General features: G+C 48.0%; 1 protein-coding gene across 5 annotated transcripts in view; it reads left to right on the plus strand.

The window, feature by feature from the left end:
* Positions 1–17,797, plus strand: part of DAPK1 (death associated protein kinase 1) — a 188,752-nt gene that overhangs the window by 157,003 nt on the left and 13,952 nt on the right. For all 5 annotated transcript variants that reach the window (XM_042912400.1, XM_042912399.1, XM_042912397.1 and 2 more), the window contains exon 20: positions 10,436–10,658. In XM_042912400.1, coding sequence (XP_042768334.1) covers positions 10,436–10,658 — 223 coding nt within the window. The remainder of the gene's footprint in view (positions 1–10,435; positions 10,659–17,797) is intronic.

Raw genomic sequence — 17,797 nt, forward strand, 5'->3', positions numbered from 1 at the left:
GAAATGGAAAGAGTCAGAGGCCCAACTGACTGAGTCACCCAGGCACCCCTAGCCTTACTCACATGTTCTTACAGGAAATGCATGCGTTAAATGTAGACATTGTTTTCTCCCACTCTGCACTGCCATGCACTGTCTCACTGTGGAGGAGAATTTGGACTAGAAAAACAAGGGAAAGTGTTTTGTTTACAAGCAGAAAGAGAGGGGGTGGAGCCTGGGAGTCACTATCAGCAGATCAACCAGGAACTTGCCCACAAAGTCTCCTAATCTCCAAATTCCCTTAAAGTAAAGCAGTGTGTCAGTCAGCACATGGAAGAATGGAACAGTCTGGAACACAACAACCGGCTGGATTGGCTCAGTGTTTGCGACCTTTGACTCTGGGTGGACTTTATAGCAAGGTGCCCTGCATTTGAGTGCAGAGCCTATGTTTGTAGGTGACATGTCACAAGAGAAGGGTGGTTGTAAGTCGATCACTCATTGTAGTATCCATCAACAGCAAAAAGAAACTGACCTGAAATCTGGCCTTGGCAACTCACTTGATGAGGACACAGTTTTACTGTGAATTGTTAGATCTCTCTTACAGTCCACTGGTGGAGAGGAAAGTTTCGTTAGGCTGAACACCTCACGGATCAGGGATTCTCAGGCTTCCCACATTCCACGGAGGAGGGTTCTCACCCATGCGGGGTGCCACCACCCGAATCTGAGCCCTAGTGACGTCCCTGCCGCGTGTAGAGGGCTCAGCGGTCACGGTGGGCCGTGTTCCTCACAGTGAAGCCTCTGGCGAATCTTTCTGGGCCTGGAGTGCTGCTTACCATCTCAGAGACTTCTCACAGAGCTGCGACCCTGGGATGGGACAGACACTCATTTTTAAGCAGAAATCAGTGGCAAACCATGATCCCCGCCTGTCTGGTGGGTCACCTGGGGAGATATCCTCTTCGGACAAGGTGACACAGCTTTTCCTTGGGCTGTGCCGTGTTTAACACACAGGAAAGGTCCATTCTTTTGTTTTAAAATGGATGGCCACACTGGGTGCAAAGCCGGAAGTTATTGTGGTGACAGGTCTGAAACAGTGAGTAAAGCCCAGACCGAAGTACATGAAGGACAGGCTCTCCAGTGACAGCAGAGAGGGATCAGACTGAGGGGCTTAAAAGTATTTTCTCCCTTAATCTGATCCCAGATTTCCTGCCATGTGCTTACGTTGCTTTTATGATTAGAAATACAAATACAGGGAAGCTCGTATGGTGATCCTGCCAACCCTGTGTGCCCAGGGGAGGCGGTAGGCTGTCTTCCAGTCTAGAATCTTTAAATCATGGTAGGTGCGTTCTTGCACTGTCCCGGTTTCGGATTTCCTTTATTTTCTCCCACCAATTGGCGCCCTTGTGTTTTGGTGCCTAGCTTTTTATTTATTTATATAAATAAATATATATTTATTTATAATATTTATATATAAATAAATATATATTTATTTATAATATTTATAAATATATATATAAATAATATATATTAAATATATAAATTTATATAAATTTATATATTTTATATAAATAAATATATATTTTTTACATATATATTTTTTATTTTTTGTTTTTTTATTTTTTTTCAATATGTGAAATTTATTGTCAAATTGGTTTCCATACAACACCCAGTGCTCATCCCAAAAGGTGCCCTCCTCAATACCCATCACCCACTTTCCCCTCCCTCCCGCCCCCCATCAACCCTCAGTTTGTTCTCAGTTTCTTTCTTTCTTTCTTTCTTTCTTTCTTTCTTTCTTTCTTTCTTTCTTTCTTTCTTTTTTCAATATGTGAAATTTATTGTCACATTGGTTTCCATACAACACCCAGTGCTCATCCCAACAGGTACCCTCCTCAATACCCATCACCCACCCTCCCCTCCCTCCCACCCCCCATCAACCCTCAGTTTGTTCTCAGTTTTTAAGAGTCTCTTATGCTTTGGCTCTCTCCCACTCTAACCTCTTTTTTTTTTTTCCTTCTCCTCCCCCATGGGTTTCTGTTAAGTTTCTCAGGATCCACATAAGAGTGAAAACATATGGTATTTGTCTTTCTCTGTATGGCTTATTTCACTTAGCATAATACTCTCCAGTTCCATCCACGTTGCTACAAAGGCCATATTTCCAACTCCACACCCGAAAAACAACCCAGTGAACAAATGGGCAGAAAACATGAATAGACACTTGTCTAAAGAAGACATCCGGATGGCCAACAGGCACATGAAAAGATGCTCAACGTTGCTCCTCATCACGGAAATACAAATCAAAACCACACTCAGATATCATCTCACGCCAGTCAGAGTGGCCAAAATGAACAAATCAGGAGACTATAGATGCTGGAGAGGATGTGGAGAAATGGGAACCCTCTTGAACTGTTGGTGGGAATGCAAACTGGTGCAGCCACTCTGGAAAGCAGTGTGGAGGTTCCTCAAAAAATTAAAAATAGACCTACCCTATGACCCAGCAATAGCACTGCTAAGAATTTACCCAAGGGATACAAGAGTGCTGATACATAGGGGCACTTGTACCCCAATGTTTATAGCAGCACTCTCAACAATAGCCAAATTATGGAAAGAGCCTAAATGTCCATCAGCTGATGAATGGATAAAGAAATTGTGGTTTATATACACAATGGAGTACTACGTGGCAGTGAGAAGGGTGCCTAGCTTTTTAAAAGACAGATGGGAGAGAGAATATTCCAATGTCTGATATTTTGCCATTATCCTGGGATTTTTCTCTAAGGAGAGGTCAGCGCAAAAAAAGTCATTTTAATACCTGTGATCAAAGGACATCATCCCTGTTAGTGCCCAGAGTCCACAGAAAGATTCCTCTCTCTTTTTGCTTTGAGAGGCAAAATATAAACTGATGGCTGGGTGCACAGACTCAGGAGTCAGATGGCCTGGGTTCAAATCCCAACACTGCTGTTTTCTGGCTCGGGAAATAGAAACCTGCTTAGCTTCAGTTTCCTGTTTGTCAAATGGGGTAATTGTAGAGCTGCCTGACAGTATGGTGATGATGTAAATGTTGTCTTTACACCAGTGTCTGCACACAGTAAGCACCGTGTGTTTGCTGTTGTTTCTGGTAGCCTGCAAACCAATCTCTGAGTCCCGGGGAAACATAAGGATTTCCCTGTGGTGGCCCCTCCTGTGACCCAGCACCCAGGAGCAGATGTGGGAGTGTCAACAAGGCAAGTGGGCCCCCTTGAGATCCAGCGTTACAACAGCCATCATTCAACCATCCATGTGTGGCAGGTGCTGTGATTTTACAACATCCCAAAGATGGAGACGTTCCTGCAGGAAAGCGGGGCTCAGTGAGGCTACGCAAACGCTCATCAGTGCAGCATCCAGAGTCAGTCCTGAAATAAGAATGTCCTGTGGCCTTCAGTGGGCTCCGGGCTTCAGTGCCAACTCCTCACCAGCCGCGGGACAGGGGTCTTTCCCCATGTTGAGCTCACCCGCTGTGCGGTGAGCCCCGATCTCCTTCCAGGGGTCCCCACGGCCTGCTCCCTCCAGCGGAGTCTCCTGGACTCCGTGTTCACTGAGACCCATGATTTGTTTGCCACAGTCATTCCCTCAGAAGGCTCTAGACTCAGCTTCCTGATGAGGCAGAAAGGGAGGAGTTGGCTGCCCCATATTTCTAACCACATTCGTGTCTTTTAAAATAAATATATTTTCAAATAAGTAACTGCCTGGAATTGGGGACACCCGGTCCCGGAATCTGGTTCTTGAAAGTGGTTGAGGCATCACAGGAGCGACCCTGGAGAAGATGTCAGTAAGGACTTGTGGTAGGTTGTCAGGAGGAGTAGGTGATACCTACAGAGAAGCCAAGACAGTAGATGTATTTGCAGTTATTAAGTCGGGTCCCTGGAGGAGAGTGAGCACACCAGGATCCGCGGATAAGGGAAAGGAAGAGGGCAATCTCTACATAGGAGCATCGTGTCACCAATTTCCTTTCCATGTCATTTTTTCTTGATGTTCCCAGTCTTTCTCACCAGGGTGCAGTGGGCAGTTTGGGGTGGTGGGACTTCCTGTCCTTACAAGATAAGAGGACCCCCAAGCAGCTCCAGTCATCTTGGCCCCTCCCCCATTCATTGTGAAATAAAAAACTGCACATTTCCTGACACCCCTGGGAGAGAACCATCCTCTGTAAGACCCCCCTCCCTGTGGATCCTAAACACATTCATGGGGATAAGTCTGTATCTGCACAGCAGGGGGGTGGCCTTGAAATAGGTTTCCAAGTAGACCAAATTAGCAACAGAAATGCCCCCTTGAATTCACATCTAATCAGTTGACAAGCCTAGGAACAGATTTTTAAAGGTTTGCTGGGGAAGCCAGGGGCTTCCTGTTCCAGAAATAAAACCTAAGTCATCTTGTTGACCTGCAGGGGGCAGCAGAGGACTGGCCAGAGCACAGCGAGAGGCTACTTGGGTCCTCAGACAGCTCAGGGGGGCTGACCCTGAAGAGATGAGACCTTGCAGCCAGTGCATCTGGGCAGGGTGGGGGTGGGGGTGGCCAGGCCAGAGCTTGTGGGGAAAGGAAGAACCCGGGACAGGCCTGAGCTGGGCGAGGTGTGCTGTGACCCAGTTCACCACGAAGTGATGGGGGGCAGCCGTGTGCTGGAGCCTCTGGTGCCCCCCGCAGAGCCCACGACACGTGTCTCTTCCCACCTGCGTGTTCAGTGCCCTCACACTGGGGGGCTTGATTGTCCTTCCAATTAGATTTTAATAAGCTGGCATTAAAATAGTTGCTGTTCTTACACCTAAGATGAGACAGTGAAGAAAGGTGCCTGGGAATATTTTGGAAAATAGGATAAAGTGTAGAATTTACCCAGAATTTAAAATTCAGCACAAGGAAACTACATTTGCATAATTAAGACTTGCTGCTTCTTCCCTGCCGGGTCTAATTGCATCCTGCCATGTGGGGAAAGCCACATCACCTCCCTGTGCTCTTATCTGGCTTTCCCAGATTTCAGATGGTCTTCCCTGTCAATCTGCTGATGTTTAGTCATCTTTGCTGATGGGAAAGTGGAGCTAAATTGCCAGGGGTAAAGGTGCAGGAAGAAAGTTAGCTAGAAACCAGGATTCCCCAGGGCATCAAAGAGCAATGCAGTTACCAAATAATATTCATTTAAAAGATATTCACAGTGTCTAGATATGCTAAGAACTATTCTAGGCACAGGAGAGACCACAGCGAACAAAAGAAGCAAAAGTCAGCCAAAAAACGAATAAAGAAAAATACCAGGTGGGGTAAGTCAGGGGTTGGCAAACAATGGCCTCCCAGCCAAAGTGGGTCCACCACCTGTTTTTGTAAATAAAGCTTTATTGGAACACAGCCACACCCATTGACTTTCTACTATCTATGGCCAGTTTCTGGGTACATGACAATCATAGGAGAGACCACCTGGCCCTTTATAGAAGGATCGTTGCCCCTGCTGTAAGTGCAGGGATTCAAACAGAGTGAAATTAGAGAAGGGAGGGGAGTTACTTTCCACCCACTCTGCTGGTGACATTTAAACCAACACATGAAAGATTGGAGAGGGGAGGCAAACCAGAGAAGGTGGTGGGGAGGAAGCAGAGAGAAAAGTGAGTGCAAAGGGCCTGGGGCAGTAAAAAGCTGGGTGGGTGTGTCTCAGAAAACAAAAAGGAGAGGGATGGGCCTGCACCAGGACTTGAGCTTGGTGGTCTGGGAGAGAATGGTGACTGATCAGAGAGGTAGGCAGCTTTACAAACCTAGGTCAGGAGACTGGGTTTGGTCCAGTTGTGTTCAGCAGGTGGGAGCAAAATCTGACTCTCATTTTGGGACTTGCCCTCTGACTGCCCCGACAGAGACCAGGTAGGAAGTGGTCTTGGGAGCCAGGTGAGATATGACGGCACTTGGATGGGGTTTTCCAGGCTCAGTTACACTGTGACCCATGGGCAGGAGTGCAGATGGAGGGTGCCCATCCCTGGGTAAATATTTAAAGTGTAAAGTTAACAAAAGCAAATGGGGAAATAGTCCATGTTGTGCCTCCCACTTACAAAATACACCTTCTGACCACCTGGAAGGCAGGACTGGTTCAGAATTCTGATCCTCACGTTCCCTGCTGCTTTCCCCACCTCTCCCCAAGCCTGGCAGACTCACCTGCTAGAGGCTCACCGCCATGGCCACCCCAGCCCTCACCTCTGCACTAACCACAGGAGAATATTCCAAGGCAGGAGCCAGAATTTAGGAAACACGGTAGTCCTTGGTGTTAATGCAGGAAGGTCTGATGAGGCGGGGCTTTGTGGCCACCAGGGCACAGGTGGCCTTGGATCTCCTGGTAGGTAGAGACCACAGAGGGACTTGTGTGCTCCCTCCAAAGAAATCGGTGTTCTCCCACCTTCAGAGCTGTGGGGCGGGGGGAGGGGGGGCAAACTCACTGTCTTCCTCAGGCCCTCTCTGCGTCAGAACCACAGTCAGCCTTGGAGAGCACGCCTGTCTGGTGATGGCAGCTGCCTTCCCTGGGACACTGCTCTAGGCCCCAACAGTCTTTGTGCCGCCGCCTACTGGTGACAAGAGAAAATGCGCCACCCACCTGCAGTCCGGGAGAGATTTCAGCACCTTCTGTTGTACTTCTGCATCAAAATCGGTTGTGTTCAGATTCTCCAAGGCTCTTAGTGAGCAAGCGGAGGGATTATCCTGCAGGACCAGGTTGGGTCTCCTTAGAAAGGAGAAGACTCATATTTTGCTTTCTTGCCTTATGGCAGATCTGTCCATCTTGATGGGGAGCTGTTTCCAAACTTGTCTTCTTTCCAAAGAGAAGGTGAAGGGTGGATGAGGCAGTCCCAGCACAGCCAGTGGGTGGGGAAGCAGGGAGAACCCCTGGCAAGGGCATCATGGGGGAGCAGCGTGGGGTATACAAGGAATGTCATTGGGAGCATTTGAGTGTCCCTGGGTCAGATTTGGGGGTTAGAAGGAAAACGTGAGGCATGGCTCACCTTATCGCACCGGTATCCCAGAGCCTGTGTGTAGGGACATACTCAACAGGATTCTTGCCAAAGCAGGCCAGGTGATCAGATATAGGGGAGAGGTGAGAAATTTCATCACGTAGGAAGGAGTGGGATTTTTACTAAACTGACTGAACAGGATTCTTGCTAAAAGTAAACTAACTTGGCCAAGGACAGGGCAAGACACAGAGAACCTTGACTAGAGTTAGGACCAAGTGAGAGTTTTCATCCCTGCCTGCCTCTGTTCTTGGTCTGGCCGGGGAAGCAGCAAACACATTACCTGCAGCTTCTAGCCCCCCAATACCCTGCATGGAATTTAAAGGAGTGAACTGTAGTCATTTGAGGGCAGCACTGAGCAAAGCATATACATGACTTCCCTCAGCTGCCCTGGAGCAAGCCAAAGAAACTTCTGGAAGTTTGCTGGGGCTGCAGCAGTGTGCCATGGTTACCAAGCCTCTAGGTCTTCAGACTGCAAGGGCCTGAGGGACTCAGGCAGAGGGGACACACATACCCTCAATCTGGCACACAGGGCACGTGATGGCCAAAGTCAAGGTGCCAAGATCAGAAGTGCACAAAGCAGAAAAGGGCCACAAACCAACTAATTGCACACTGTCCCTGGGAGCCGGTGGTTGGATTACAGCCAGAAGCAGGTTTTCTGCCTTTCCCCTGTCACAGGAGAAGAGGACACTGGTGTCCTCAAAAGAATCTTATGTTAGTAAGCTGTGTGTTACAAAATAAGTGGAGAATGTTCTATTCCCCTTGGTGAGATACTCCTAGTGGATGGTGATGCTCACAGGACATGGTGACTGCAGTTTAGATGCTTCCTGTGCAGGGGAAGGGAGTGCCAGGGACTGATTGGAAAGGAAGGGGAAAGGGCAGTCTTTGAAGGTTAAATTAGAGGGTTGGGAGGCAGATTTGCTTCTGGGGTCAAGGGCTTATCTGTAACACTACATGGCATCAGGGAGAGATCCAGCTAGCACCCCATCTCTTCCCGCCTGGTGGGCAGCTCTGGGATGAGTGACTGTGTCACAACAGAACGTCTTCAGCCTCTGCACTGACTTGGGTCACAATTCAGGGGTCCCCCAGCCCTTTCCCTCCCCTGCAGGGCTTTGTGTCTGAACCTATTGGAATTTGCGGCTAAGGGAGAAGCTAGAATAAGGACAGCGTCAAGTTCTACAGAGCACTGGGCAGGGGGAGGAGTTCACAGATGACAAGTACCTGCACAGATTATGTTAAATGTGAATGGAATGGCCTCCCTGTGACATACCAGAGACATCAAAGGGAATATCTATAGTGAAATATAATGTGTTGCAGTGTATAAATGCTGGGGCCCAGGGCATGAGGGTTGTAGTGAAATTGGCAGGTATGGGGACCCGTGCACGGTCACTATGAAGTGCCTGCAGACACCCGTGCATCCTGGAGTGCTGGGATGGCACGCGGACACTGTAGCAGCTTGTCTACCTGATTTTCGCAAGTGAGGGTAGGAGCTCGTGAGGGTTTTTTTTACCAATTTATTAAGCATTTGCATTCTTGGAAACCTCAACTATTGAGATAACACACTCTCCAAAACAGGCTGGGTCATATGTGGCATGCAGTTAAGCCTAAGGTCATGTAATCATAAGCAAGTTTTTCTCTTAAATAAATGCTCAGCAGACTCTCAGCGCTCAGGTGGACCCAGGGAGTTGTTACCGTCCAGGACATGTGTAAACGTGTGTGGACACATAGCACCCACATCCACGAGCACCCCCAACATCAAGAACTGAAAACGTAGCGCCCATTCCCACCGTGCCCACTAGGAGGCAGTGTTGCCATGTGGAGAAGGAAGGTCAGGGTCACACAGAGAAAATGGGGAAGGAGTGGAGTCTGACAGGTGAGCCTGCTGGGTGGTCAGTGGAAGAAGCCACCGTGGCTCAGCGGGAAGAGGCCAGCAGGACATCCCCCCTCCCGGGATGAGAGCTGGAAGCAGTGTCTGCCAGGCCTGAGACCACAGGAGACTAAAAGCAGGCAGTTCCCTCTGAGAGGCTTCTGCAGGTCCCCCTGAGTCCTGTCATTTCTACACACCCCTTTATTGAGCACCTCCCTGCCAGGTGCTGGGGACACGACTTTCTCCTCAAGTTGGCTCCCAGTTGAGGGGGAAGATCATCCCACCACACCCTACAGTCTAGCGGGGTCATGATGGAGAACCCCACCTGGGCTGGAGCCTCCTGGGGAGGAACGTTCTGGAAGAGAACCCAGTAAAAGCAGTCTCCCGGATGTATGGAAGTTAGCAGGTTAAAGCGGAGGGAACATCCTGGGTCGGGGAAGGACCCTGAGCCTGCACCCCACACTCCAACAGGCCCCTGTTCTGGGGCCAGGATCAGGCTGGGGGTGGGAAAGCAGGCTGGCTGTGAGGGTGGATGGAGCCAGGGCGGCGAGAGCCGTGCCTGACTGTGCAGGTGTCCAGGTGGGCTCTCTGGGTGCACAGAACACCTGCCCACACTGTCCTATCAAAGTGCTCTTGTTGTCTTTGGTGTCAGTGTTCACGTGTCTCTGTGTCCCCAGGACACGGATCTGGGTCGGGTCTACACCTTCCTGTTCCCTGCACTTTGCTCAGCCCATGGGGGCCTCCATAAATGTGTGCTGATGAGCGAGTGAGTGAGTGAATGTGTGAATTATCCTGCTTCTCTCTGCAGGGCTGAGAGAGGACAGTGGGAAGGTTACGGGGTCCCCAGCCCCACCACGGCATCATGTATGTACTTCCTGATGCCCCTTCTCAGCATCTGGTGCCATCATGGTGTTGTGAGGGAACGGGGCCCCTCCACACAAAGGAGCAGGGGTCCCTGGCCACTCTTGACGGGCTGACCCTGGTTCCCCTTTAAATTGATGGCTTCACAGGAATTACTTCACCCCATTTCTTGTGCACCAAAATGCCATGGACATGGGCACCTCCCTGATGACAGAAAGCTCACCAGTGGTTGCCAGAACCCGGGCAGGGAAAGGCGGTGACTGGTTATAGCTACAGAGCTTCCTTAGGGGGTGGAAATGCTCTGGATCCCAATGCAGTGCTGGTTGTACACATTGTATATGCAGTAAAGCCTCGGAACTTCCAGACCACTCGGAAAGCCTTCCAGACCACTCGGAAATGGTCAATTACGTGTTATGTGCACTGTACATGAATCTTTTTTATAGATACCATGGGACAGAATAAAACGTCTGCAACACAGGTAAGCGTCGCAGACCAGGGTACAAACTTCCAGGGGTAAAATAAGTAAATGCCAGGATATGCTGTACAGGATGGGACCACAATTCATAATACTGTATTGCATATTTAAAAGTTCCCAAGTGAGTAGCTCTTAAACCTTCTCATCACAAGAGAACTCTGAGGAAGGACACGGCGAGAGTTCCTAACTGTAAGAGTCGGCATTGGCTGTTTGCTCAGAGCCTTCTCTTTCTCTGTGGCTAATTCGCCCCTTTTCATCTGTGTGCAGGATACGCACCGAGGACTCTTCATCCAGCAGCTGCGGCCCACACAGAACCTCCAATCCAGAATCAAACTGAAGCTGTTCGGCCACTCAGGCTCGGGGAAGACCACCCTGGTGGAGTCTCTCAAGTGTGGGCTGCTGAGAAGCTTCTTCAGAAGACGCCGGCCCAGACTTTCCTCCGCCAGCTCCGCCAGGTTCCCGCCCTCACCCCTGGCATCCAAACCAGCAGGTAGGCGCCTCCTCCCCTGCCCCTGCCTCTCCACTAGGTGCTTGCTTTTGTGCTTGTCTCCTGTCACGGTCTAGGAGGAGTGCTAGCTTTGTGTTGGGTTACCTGGCCTGGGGTGACCAGATCTCACTGTCTTGGTGGCTTTAGGTGTTACTCTACCCCGGCTGTGGGCCATGTGTTGGCCTGCTGGTGCAGATGCCCCAGTAATAGCAAGGACGGGGCCTCACCAAAGTCATGGTCACAGACACAAAGATCCAGACTGCAAATGCGTGGATCACAGAATGGTGTCGTGTTCTACTCTAAAATGGGTAATGAGGTGAATTGTATGCTATGTGCAATTTATGTGAATGTATTTTAAATGCAATGGGACAGAATAAAACATATCTGCTACATGGGTAAAAATACAGACCAGGGTACCCGGCCCTTGAAGACACAAGTCACATGAACAAATACAGGTTCCAGATTGTGCACGTCGAATATTGGCCCCAAGATGGGTTCTCCCCCTTAGGCTTTCTTTTTGGAATGCTGGGCACACCCAGTGACTCAGGAACACAGCAACAAAATTCGGTTCCATCCCTGTGCGACTCCAAGTAGGTTGGTGGTTTCGAAAGGCTCCCTAAGGATTTTGCGGTTGGTCCATCCACTCACACGCAGCCTGATTGGGGGAGTCCCGTTTTGCAAAGGTAAGAATATAACCCTTCACAGAGTTTCCTCACTCTCCATTTTGTGCAGGGATTCAGTTTCTACACGTGATATTACAAGGTGTCTCATCAGTCCCCCCACATTGAAAACAGCGGTTTTACCGTTTTGTTTCTACGCAGTCTCTCTGTCCATGAAGAGGAGTGTCTGGGGAGCATTCGTCAGGGCTGGGGGACAGTTGACTGAGATTTACACGCCCTTTCAACTTCTTTACTGTGAACAGCAGTGGAGTTACAAGCAGGCGCTGAGATAATAACCACAATGGATTTATAATTAGTATGACTACAGTGTCGCTCACACCTATTGCTTGTGCTTTCTGAGCACCGAGTGTGTGCCAGGCACTGGACAAAATGTGGTACGTGTGACACCTCCTTTGATCCACACGACAGCCTGCAGGGTATTTAACTGAGGTCCTGAGGGGTCAAATGGGCTGCCCGGTGTCACACAGCTGGCATTCTTGATGTGTCTGACTCCCGAGCCAGTGCTTAGGGACGATGCTTACAACTCCGTCTGGAGTATAAGGGCATTTCAGACACACATTTTCCCATTGTCTCCCATAATTTGGGCTCAGTTTGTAAGATGGGTTTCACCTTGTCTGAAGCCAGTAGTTTTCCAGATTTAATGATTAGGTTCAGCCTCTGTGTGTGAACCACGCCCTTGTTTGTGAGTGTGTATCTGCGTGTGAGAGAGGGAAAGGGGGAGAGACAGAGATAAAGACAAAGACCTCTATTTAGACCTGGGATCTGAAATGTCTGTGAGTCCTCTTTGGGTATGAAGATTATGCCCTATAAGCCCATGAGCTGAACTGAACCAGCCACAGATTCTATCTCCTGTGCATCCCTCACCTCTCCGAAGTAATGTCTCCACTCATCTTCCACATCTGGAAGAATCTGGAAGTAGATCCTTGATAAAACGCGCCTCAGGAAGGCTGCATTATCAGCCAGGGTCACGGTGCTATAGCAGCGTCCTCCAGGCAGCGCCGAGGGAGACTTGGTCGTGGGGCTCGGTCACAGAAGGTTCTGTGGAGGACGAAGTCTGCTCTGGACCAGAGAAGCCACTTGGCCGCAGTCGGCAGAGACACAGAGGGTCTTCCTCTGTTTAGAATTGTTCAGAGCTGTCTCTCCAGTCCGAACCCTCAAATTTCTGTCAAGATAACAGGTTAGTGGGGTCAGGCTTCCCCCACAGAGCTGCTAGGAGGTAATCACTGCTTGCTGTTGTGTCCCACGTGACTCAGTTCTTTAGAATCTTCCTGGTGCCCTGGCGTCGATGCTGGTTTTGCCACCAGAAGCAGCTGAAGGGAGGGACCATCACGTGGTAGTCCCTTCTCCTAGGAGCGGGCGGCTTTGTTCTCTCAGGAGGCACAGGTCTGCTCTCCCTGGTCACTCATGTGAAAGAAAGTCCCCTTGGGGATTCGCAAGATTGAAGAAAGTGGCAGATGCTGGAAAGACACAAGAGCAGGCCAAGGGGACACCACAAGGAGATCCAGCTGACAAAGTGGCTGCCCCTTGGGGAGACCGCAGTAAAACCTAGAAGCAAGAAAGAGTGGAGAGCGGCCTGTGGTTGACCGCCTCTGTGCTGACCTGGGTTCAGGTGGCGCACATATGTCATCTCACTGGATTCTCACGAACCTACTTTAGAGAGAAGTAACCTGGGCCTCAGAGACATAATGTGTGTCTAAAGCAGAGGCTGAAACCCAGCTATATGTGATACAAGAGACGGGGAGGAGGAAAATTGGATTTACTGCTGACATTCAGAACTCATTCACCAAGAAATTTGGATACGGGGCTCTTTGTGGAAAATTGGAAGCTCTGGGTACACTGATTCACATCCCCGATATCGGATATAAATGTTCCACGCAAGTGCATTCATATCTCGCAGACAGCAGGGAGCTGGTTCGTGTTAACAACTTGGCCCTTTCCGAGGTCATCTCCTGAATATGCTGGAGGTCGGGGGCTGACACCAGCCAGAAAGCCAAGACCAGGGGACATGTCTGCCACCCCTGTCTGCAGGCACTCAGGTCACTTGGTCCCTACCCCATGCTGCGTGGTCTGGCCACCACACATACACTCGCTCTGTGGCCAGCTGAGTATCACAGCTGTGGCATGTGGGGCTGCAGGAGGAAGGAGATGACCCAGAGCAGAGGGGGAGCGAGTGTCCAGGAGCCACCCTGCAGGGGCCGCTGCCTGCTGTCCCCAGAGAAGAACAAGTGGGAAGAAGTGTCTTTTTCATTTCCTTTTTAAATTAGATTCAAGTTACTTAACATACTGTGTAGTATTGGTTCCAGGAGTAGAACTTAGTGATTCATCACTTACGTGTAACACTCACTGCTCATCCCAACAAGTGCCCTCCTTAAAGCCCATCCCCCATTTAGTCCATCCCCCCACCCACCTCCCCTCCATAATCCTCAGTGTGTTCTCTGTATTTAAGAACAAACTCCAGGGGCGCCTGGGTGGCTCAGTCGGTTGACATCTGACTTCGGCTCAGGTCATGATCTCACAGTTCGTGGGTTCGAGCCCTGCATTGGGCTCTGTGCTGACAGCTCAGAGCCTGGAGCCTGCTTCAGATTCTGTGTCCCCCTCTCTCTCTGCCCCACCCCTGCTTGTACTCTGTCTCTGTCTTTCAAAAATGAATACACATAAAAAAAATCTTTTTTAAAAAGAACAAACTCTCAGGGTTTGCTTCCTTCTTTGTTTTTCTTATTTTATTTTTTCTTCCTTTCCCCTATGCTCATTTGTTTTGTTTCTTAAATTCCACATATAGGGAAATCATATATTTGTCTTTCTCTTTTTGACTTATTTTGCTGAGCATAATACACTGTAGTTCTATTCACATAGTTGCAAATTGCAAGACTTCATTCTTTGTCATTGCCAAGTAGTATTCCATTGTATATATAAACCACATCTTCTTTATCCATTCGTCAGTTGATGGACATTTGGGCTGTTTCCATAATTTGGCTGTTGTTGATAGTGCTGCTGTAAACATTGGGGTACATGTGCCCCTTCAAATCAGCATTTTTGAATCCTTTGGATAAATACCTAGTAATGCAATTGGTGGGTCATGAGATAATTCTATTTTTAATTTTTTGAGGACCTCCATACCATTTTCCAGAGTAGCTGCACAAGTTTGCATTCCCACCAACAGGGCAAAAGTGTTCCCCTTTCTCTGCATCCTCACCAACACCTGTTGTTTCCTGTGTTGTTCATTTTAGCCATTCTGACAGGTGTGAGGTGGTATCTCATTGTGGTGATTTGTATTACCCTGATGATGAGTAATGTTGAGCATCTTTCATGTGTTCATGAGCCATCTGGATGTGTTATTTGGGAAAGTGTCTATTCATGTCTTCTTCCCTTTTCTTCAGTGGATTATTTGGTTTTTTGGGGTGTTGAGTTTGATAAGTTCTTTATATTTTGGATACTAACCCTTTATGTGATCTGTCATTTGCAAATATCTTCTCCCATTCCATTGGTTGTTTTTTAGTTTTGTTGATTGTTTCCTTTGCAGAAGCTTTTTATCTTGATGAGGTCCCAGTCCTTCGCAGAAGCTTTTTATCTTGATGAGGTCCCAGTAGTTCATTTTTGCTTTTTCCCTTGCCTCTCGAGACACATCTAGTAAGAAGTTGCTGCGGCTGAGGTCAAAGAGGTTGCTTCCTGTTTTCTCCTCAGGGATTTTGATGGCTTCCTGTCTTACATTTAGGTCGTTCATCCGTTTTGAGTTTATTTTTGTGTATGGTGTAAGAAAGTGGTCCAGGTTCATTCTTCTGCATGTTGCTGTCCAGTTCTCCAAACACCATTTGCTGAAGAGGCTGTCCTTCTTCCATTGGATATTCTTTCCTGCTTTGTTGAGGATTAGTTGGCCATACATTTGTGGGTCTATTTCTGGGTTCTCTATTCTGTTCCGTTGATCTATGTGTCTGTTTTTGTGCCAGTATCGTACTGTCTGGATGATTACAGCTTTGTAATGCATTTTGAAGTCTGGAATTGTGGTGCCTCCAACTTTGGTTTTATTTTTTAAGATTGATTATTGGGGGTCTTTTCTGGTTCCATACAAATTTTAGAATTATTTGTTCTAGCTCTGTGAAGAATGCTGGTGTTATTTTGATAGGGGGTCCATTGAATATGTAGATTGCTTTGGGTGGTATTGACATTTTAACAATATTTATTCTTTCAACCCATGAACATGGAATGTTCTTCCATTTCTTTGTGTCTTCTTCAATTTCTTTCATAAACTTTCTTTAGTTTTCAGTGTACAGACTTTTTACCCCTTTGATTAGTTTTATTCCTAGTATCTTACAGTTTTTGATGCAATTATAAATGAGATTGATTCCTTGATTTCTTCTTCTGATGATTCATTATTGGTGTGTAGAAATGTAACAGATTTCTGTACATCAATCTTATATCCTGCGACTTTGCTAAATTTGTGTATCAATTCAAGCAGTTTGTGGAGTCTTTTAGGGTTTTCCACATAGAGTATCATGTCCTCTGTGAAGAATGTAAGTTTGACTTCTTCCTTGCTGATTTGGATGCTCCTTATTTCTTTTTGTTGTCTGATTGTTGAGGCTAGGACTTCCAATACTATGTTCAATGACAGTGATGAGAGTGGACATCCCTGTCATGTTCCTGACCTTAAGGAGAAAGCTCTCAGCTTTTCCCCATTGAGGATGATATTAGCTGTGGGTCTTTCTTATATGGCCTTTATGATGTTGAGGTATGTTCCTTCTATCCCTACTTTCTTGAGGGTTTAAAAAAATTTTTTAAATGTATATTTATTTATCTTGAGAGAGCGAGCCAGGGAGGGGCAGAGAGAGGGGGAGAGAGAATCCCAAGCAGGCTTTGCACTGCCAGTGAAGAGCCCAACACAGGACTCGACCTCATGAACTGTAAGATCATGACGTGAGCTGAAATCAAGAGTCCAGTGCTTACAGCTGAGCCACCCAGATGCCCCTTTGAGAGTTTTTATCAAGAAAGGATGCCATATTTTCTCAGATGCTTTTTCTACATCTGTTGAGAGGCTCATGTGGTTCTTATCCTTTCTTTTATTAATCTGTGGTGTATCACGTTGATTGATTTGGGGGTATTGAACAAGCCCTGCATCCCAGGAATAAATCCACTTGATTGTGGTGAATTCTTTAAATGTATTGTTGGATTTGATTGGCTAGTATCTTGTTGAGAATTTTTGCGACCGTGTTCATCAGGGAAATTGGTCTGTAATTCTCCTTTGTAGTGGGGCCTTTGGTTTTGGAACCAAGGTAATGCAGGCCTCATAGAATGAGTTTGGAAGTTTTCCTTCCATTTCTATTTTTTGGTGTAGTTTCAAAAGAATAGGCATTAAAATGTTAGGTAGAATTCCCCTGGGAAGCCATCTGGCCCTGGACTCTTGTTTTCTGGGAGATTTCTGATTACTGATTCAATTTCTTTACTGGTTGTGGGTCTGTTCAAATTTTCTATTTCTTCCTGTTTCAGTTTTGGTAGCTTATATGGGTCTTCTGTCCAGGGTGCAAAGGTACCTTCTCCGTCAGGCCTGCCCTGCCACTTTTCACCACTAGAGGTCAGCAGTTAGCAAAAAATCATGTTTTCTTTCTATGATTTCAATATATCCCCGTGAAATTATTTTTTTAAGTTTATTTATTTATTTTGAGAGAGAGAAGGAGAGAGAGCAGGGGAAGGGCAAACAGGGAGGGGCAGAGAATCCCAAGCAGGCTCCATGCTGTCAGCATAGAGCCGGATGTGGGGCTTGATACCAGGAATAGTGAGACCATTACCTGAGCCCAAGTTGCTTAACCAACTGAACGACCCAGGCACCCCCCCACCATGAAATTATTATTTTAAAAATATTGTATAAAAACTCTTTCCTAATGAAAACTCACCGAGGTGTACCAATGCCTATCTTTTACCAAGTCCTGTCAGCTCTCCCTGGAGAATCCTAGCCTGCCACTGTGTAGAATCTATTTGCAGTCAACCTAACACCATCTCATGTACCAAGTGGTACCGCTTTATCTGCATCTGTCAGGGGCCAGGTGGGGACATTAATGGAAGGACAGTGTCCTGGACAAAAGTCAGGGGATCATTCTAGAGACAGTGAAGCATCCAAGTCCTGGAACAGAAGGAAGCCGTTACCTCCCTTCGGGCTGTAAAGACAAGAGGAAGAAATCGTGTTCCTGGGAAAGCTGGACCCCAGGGGTAAAGCCGCTCTGGTGTCTAGGGTCATAGACACACAACTGGAATCAGAGAAGCAGCTGGGAGTGATGGGGGCGGGGTGGTGGGGGGGGGGGGGGGGGGGGGGGGGAGACGCCTGGGCCTTCTCTCCCTGCAGCCTGTCCAGGGCCTTACGTTGGTTGACCCCAACCAGAAGCCAAGTGGCCGGGGGACCCCAGAGATGCAGCCCATGGGGTCCGTCTCTGGGGCCCAGAGCAGCTCAGGAAAGGCATGTGGGAGGTGCAGCAGCCA

The sequence above is a fragment of the Panthera leo genome, chromosome D4 (assembly GCF_018350215.1).
Source record: "Panthera leo isolate Ple1 chromosome D4, P.leo_Ple1_pat1.1, whole genome shotgun sequence".
Taxonomy (NCBI): domain Eukaryota; kingdom Metazoa; phylum Chordata; class Mammalia; order Carnivora; family Felidae; genus Panthera; species Panthera leo.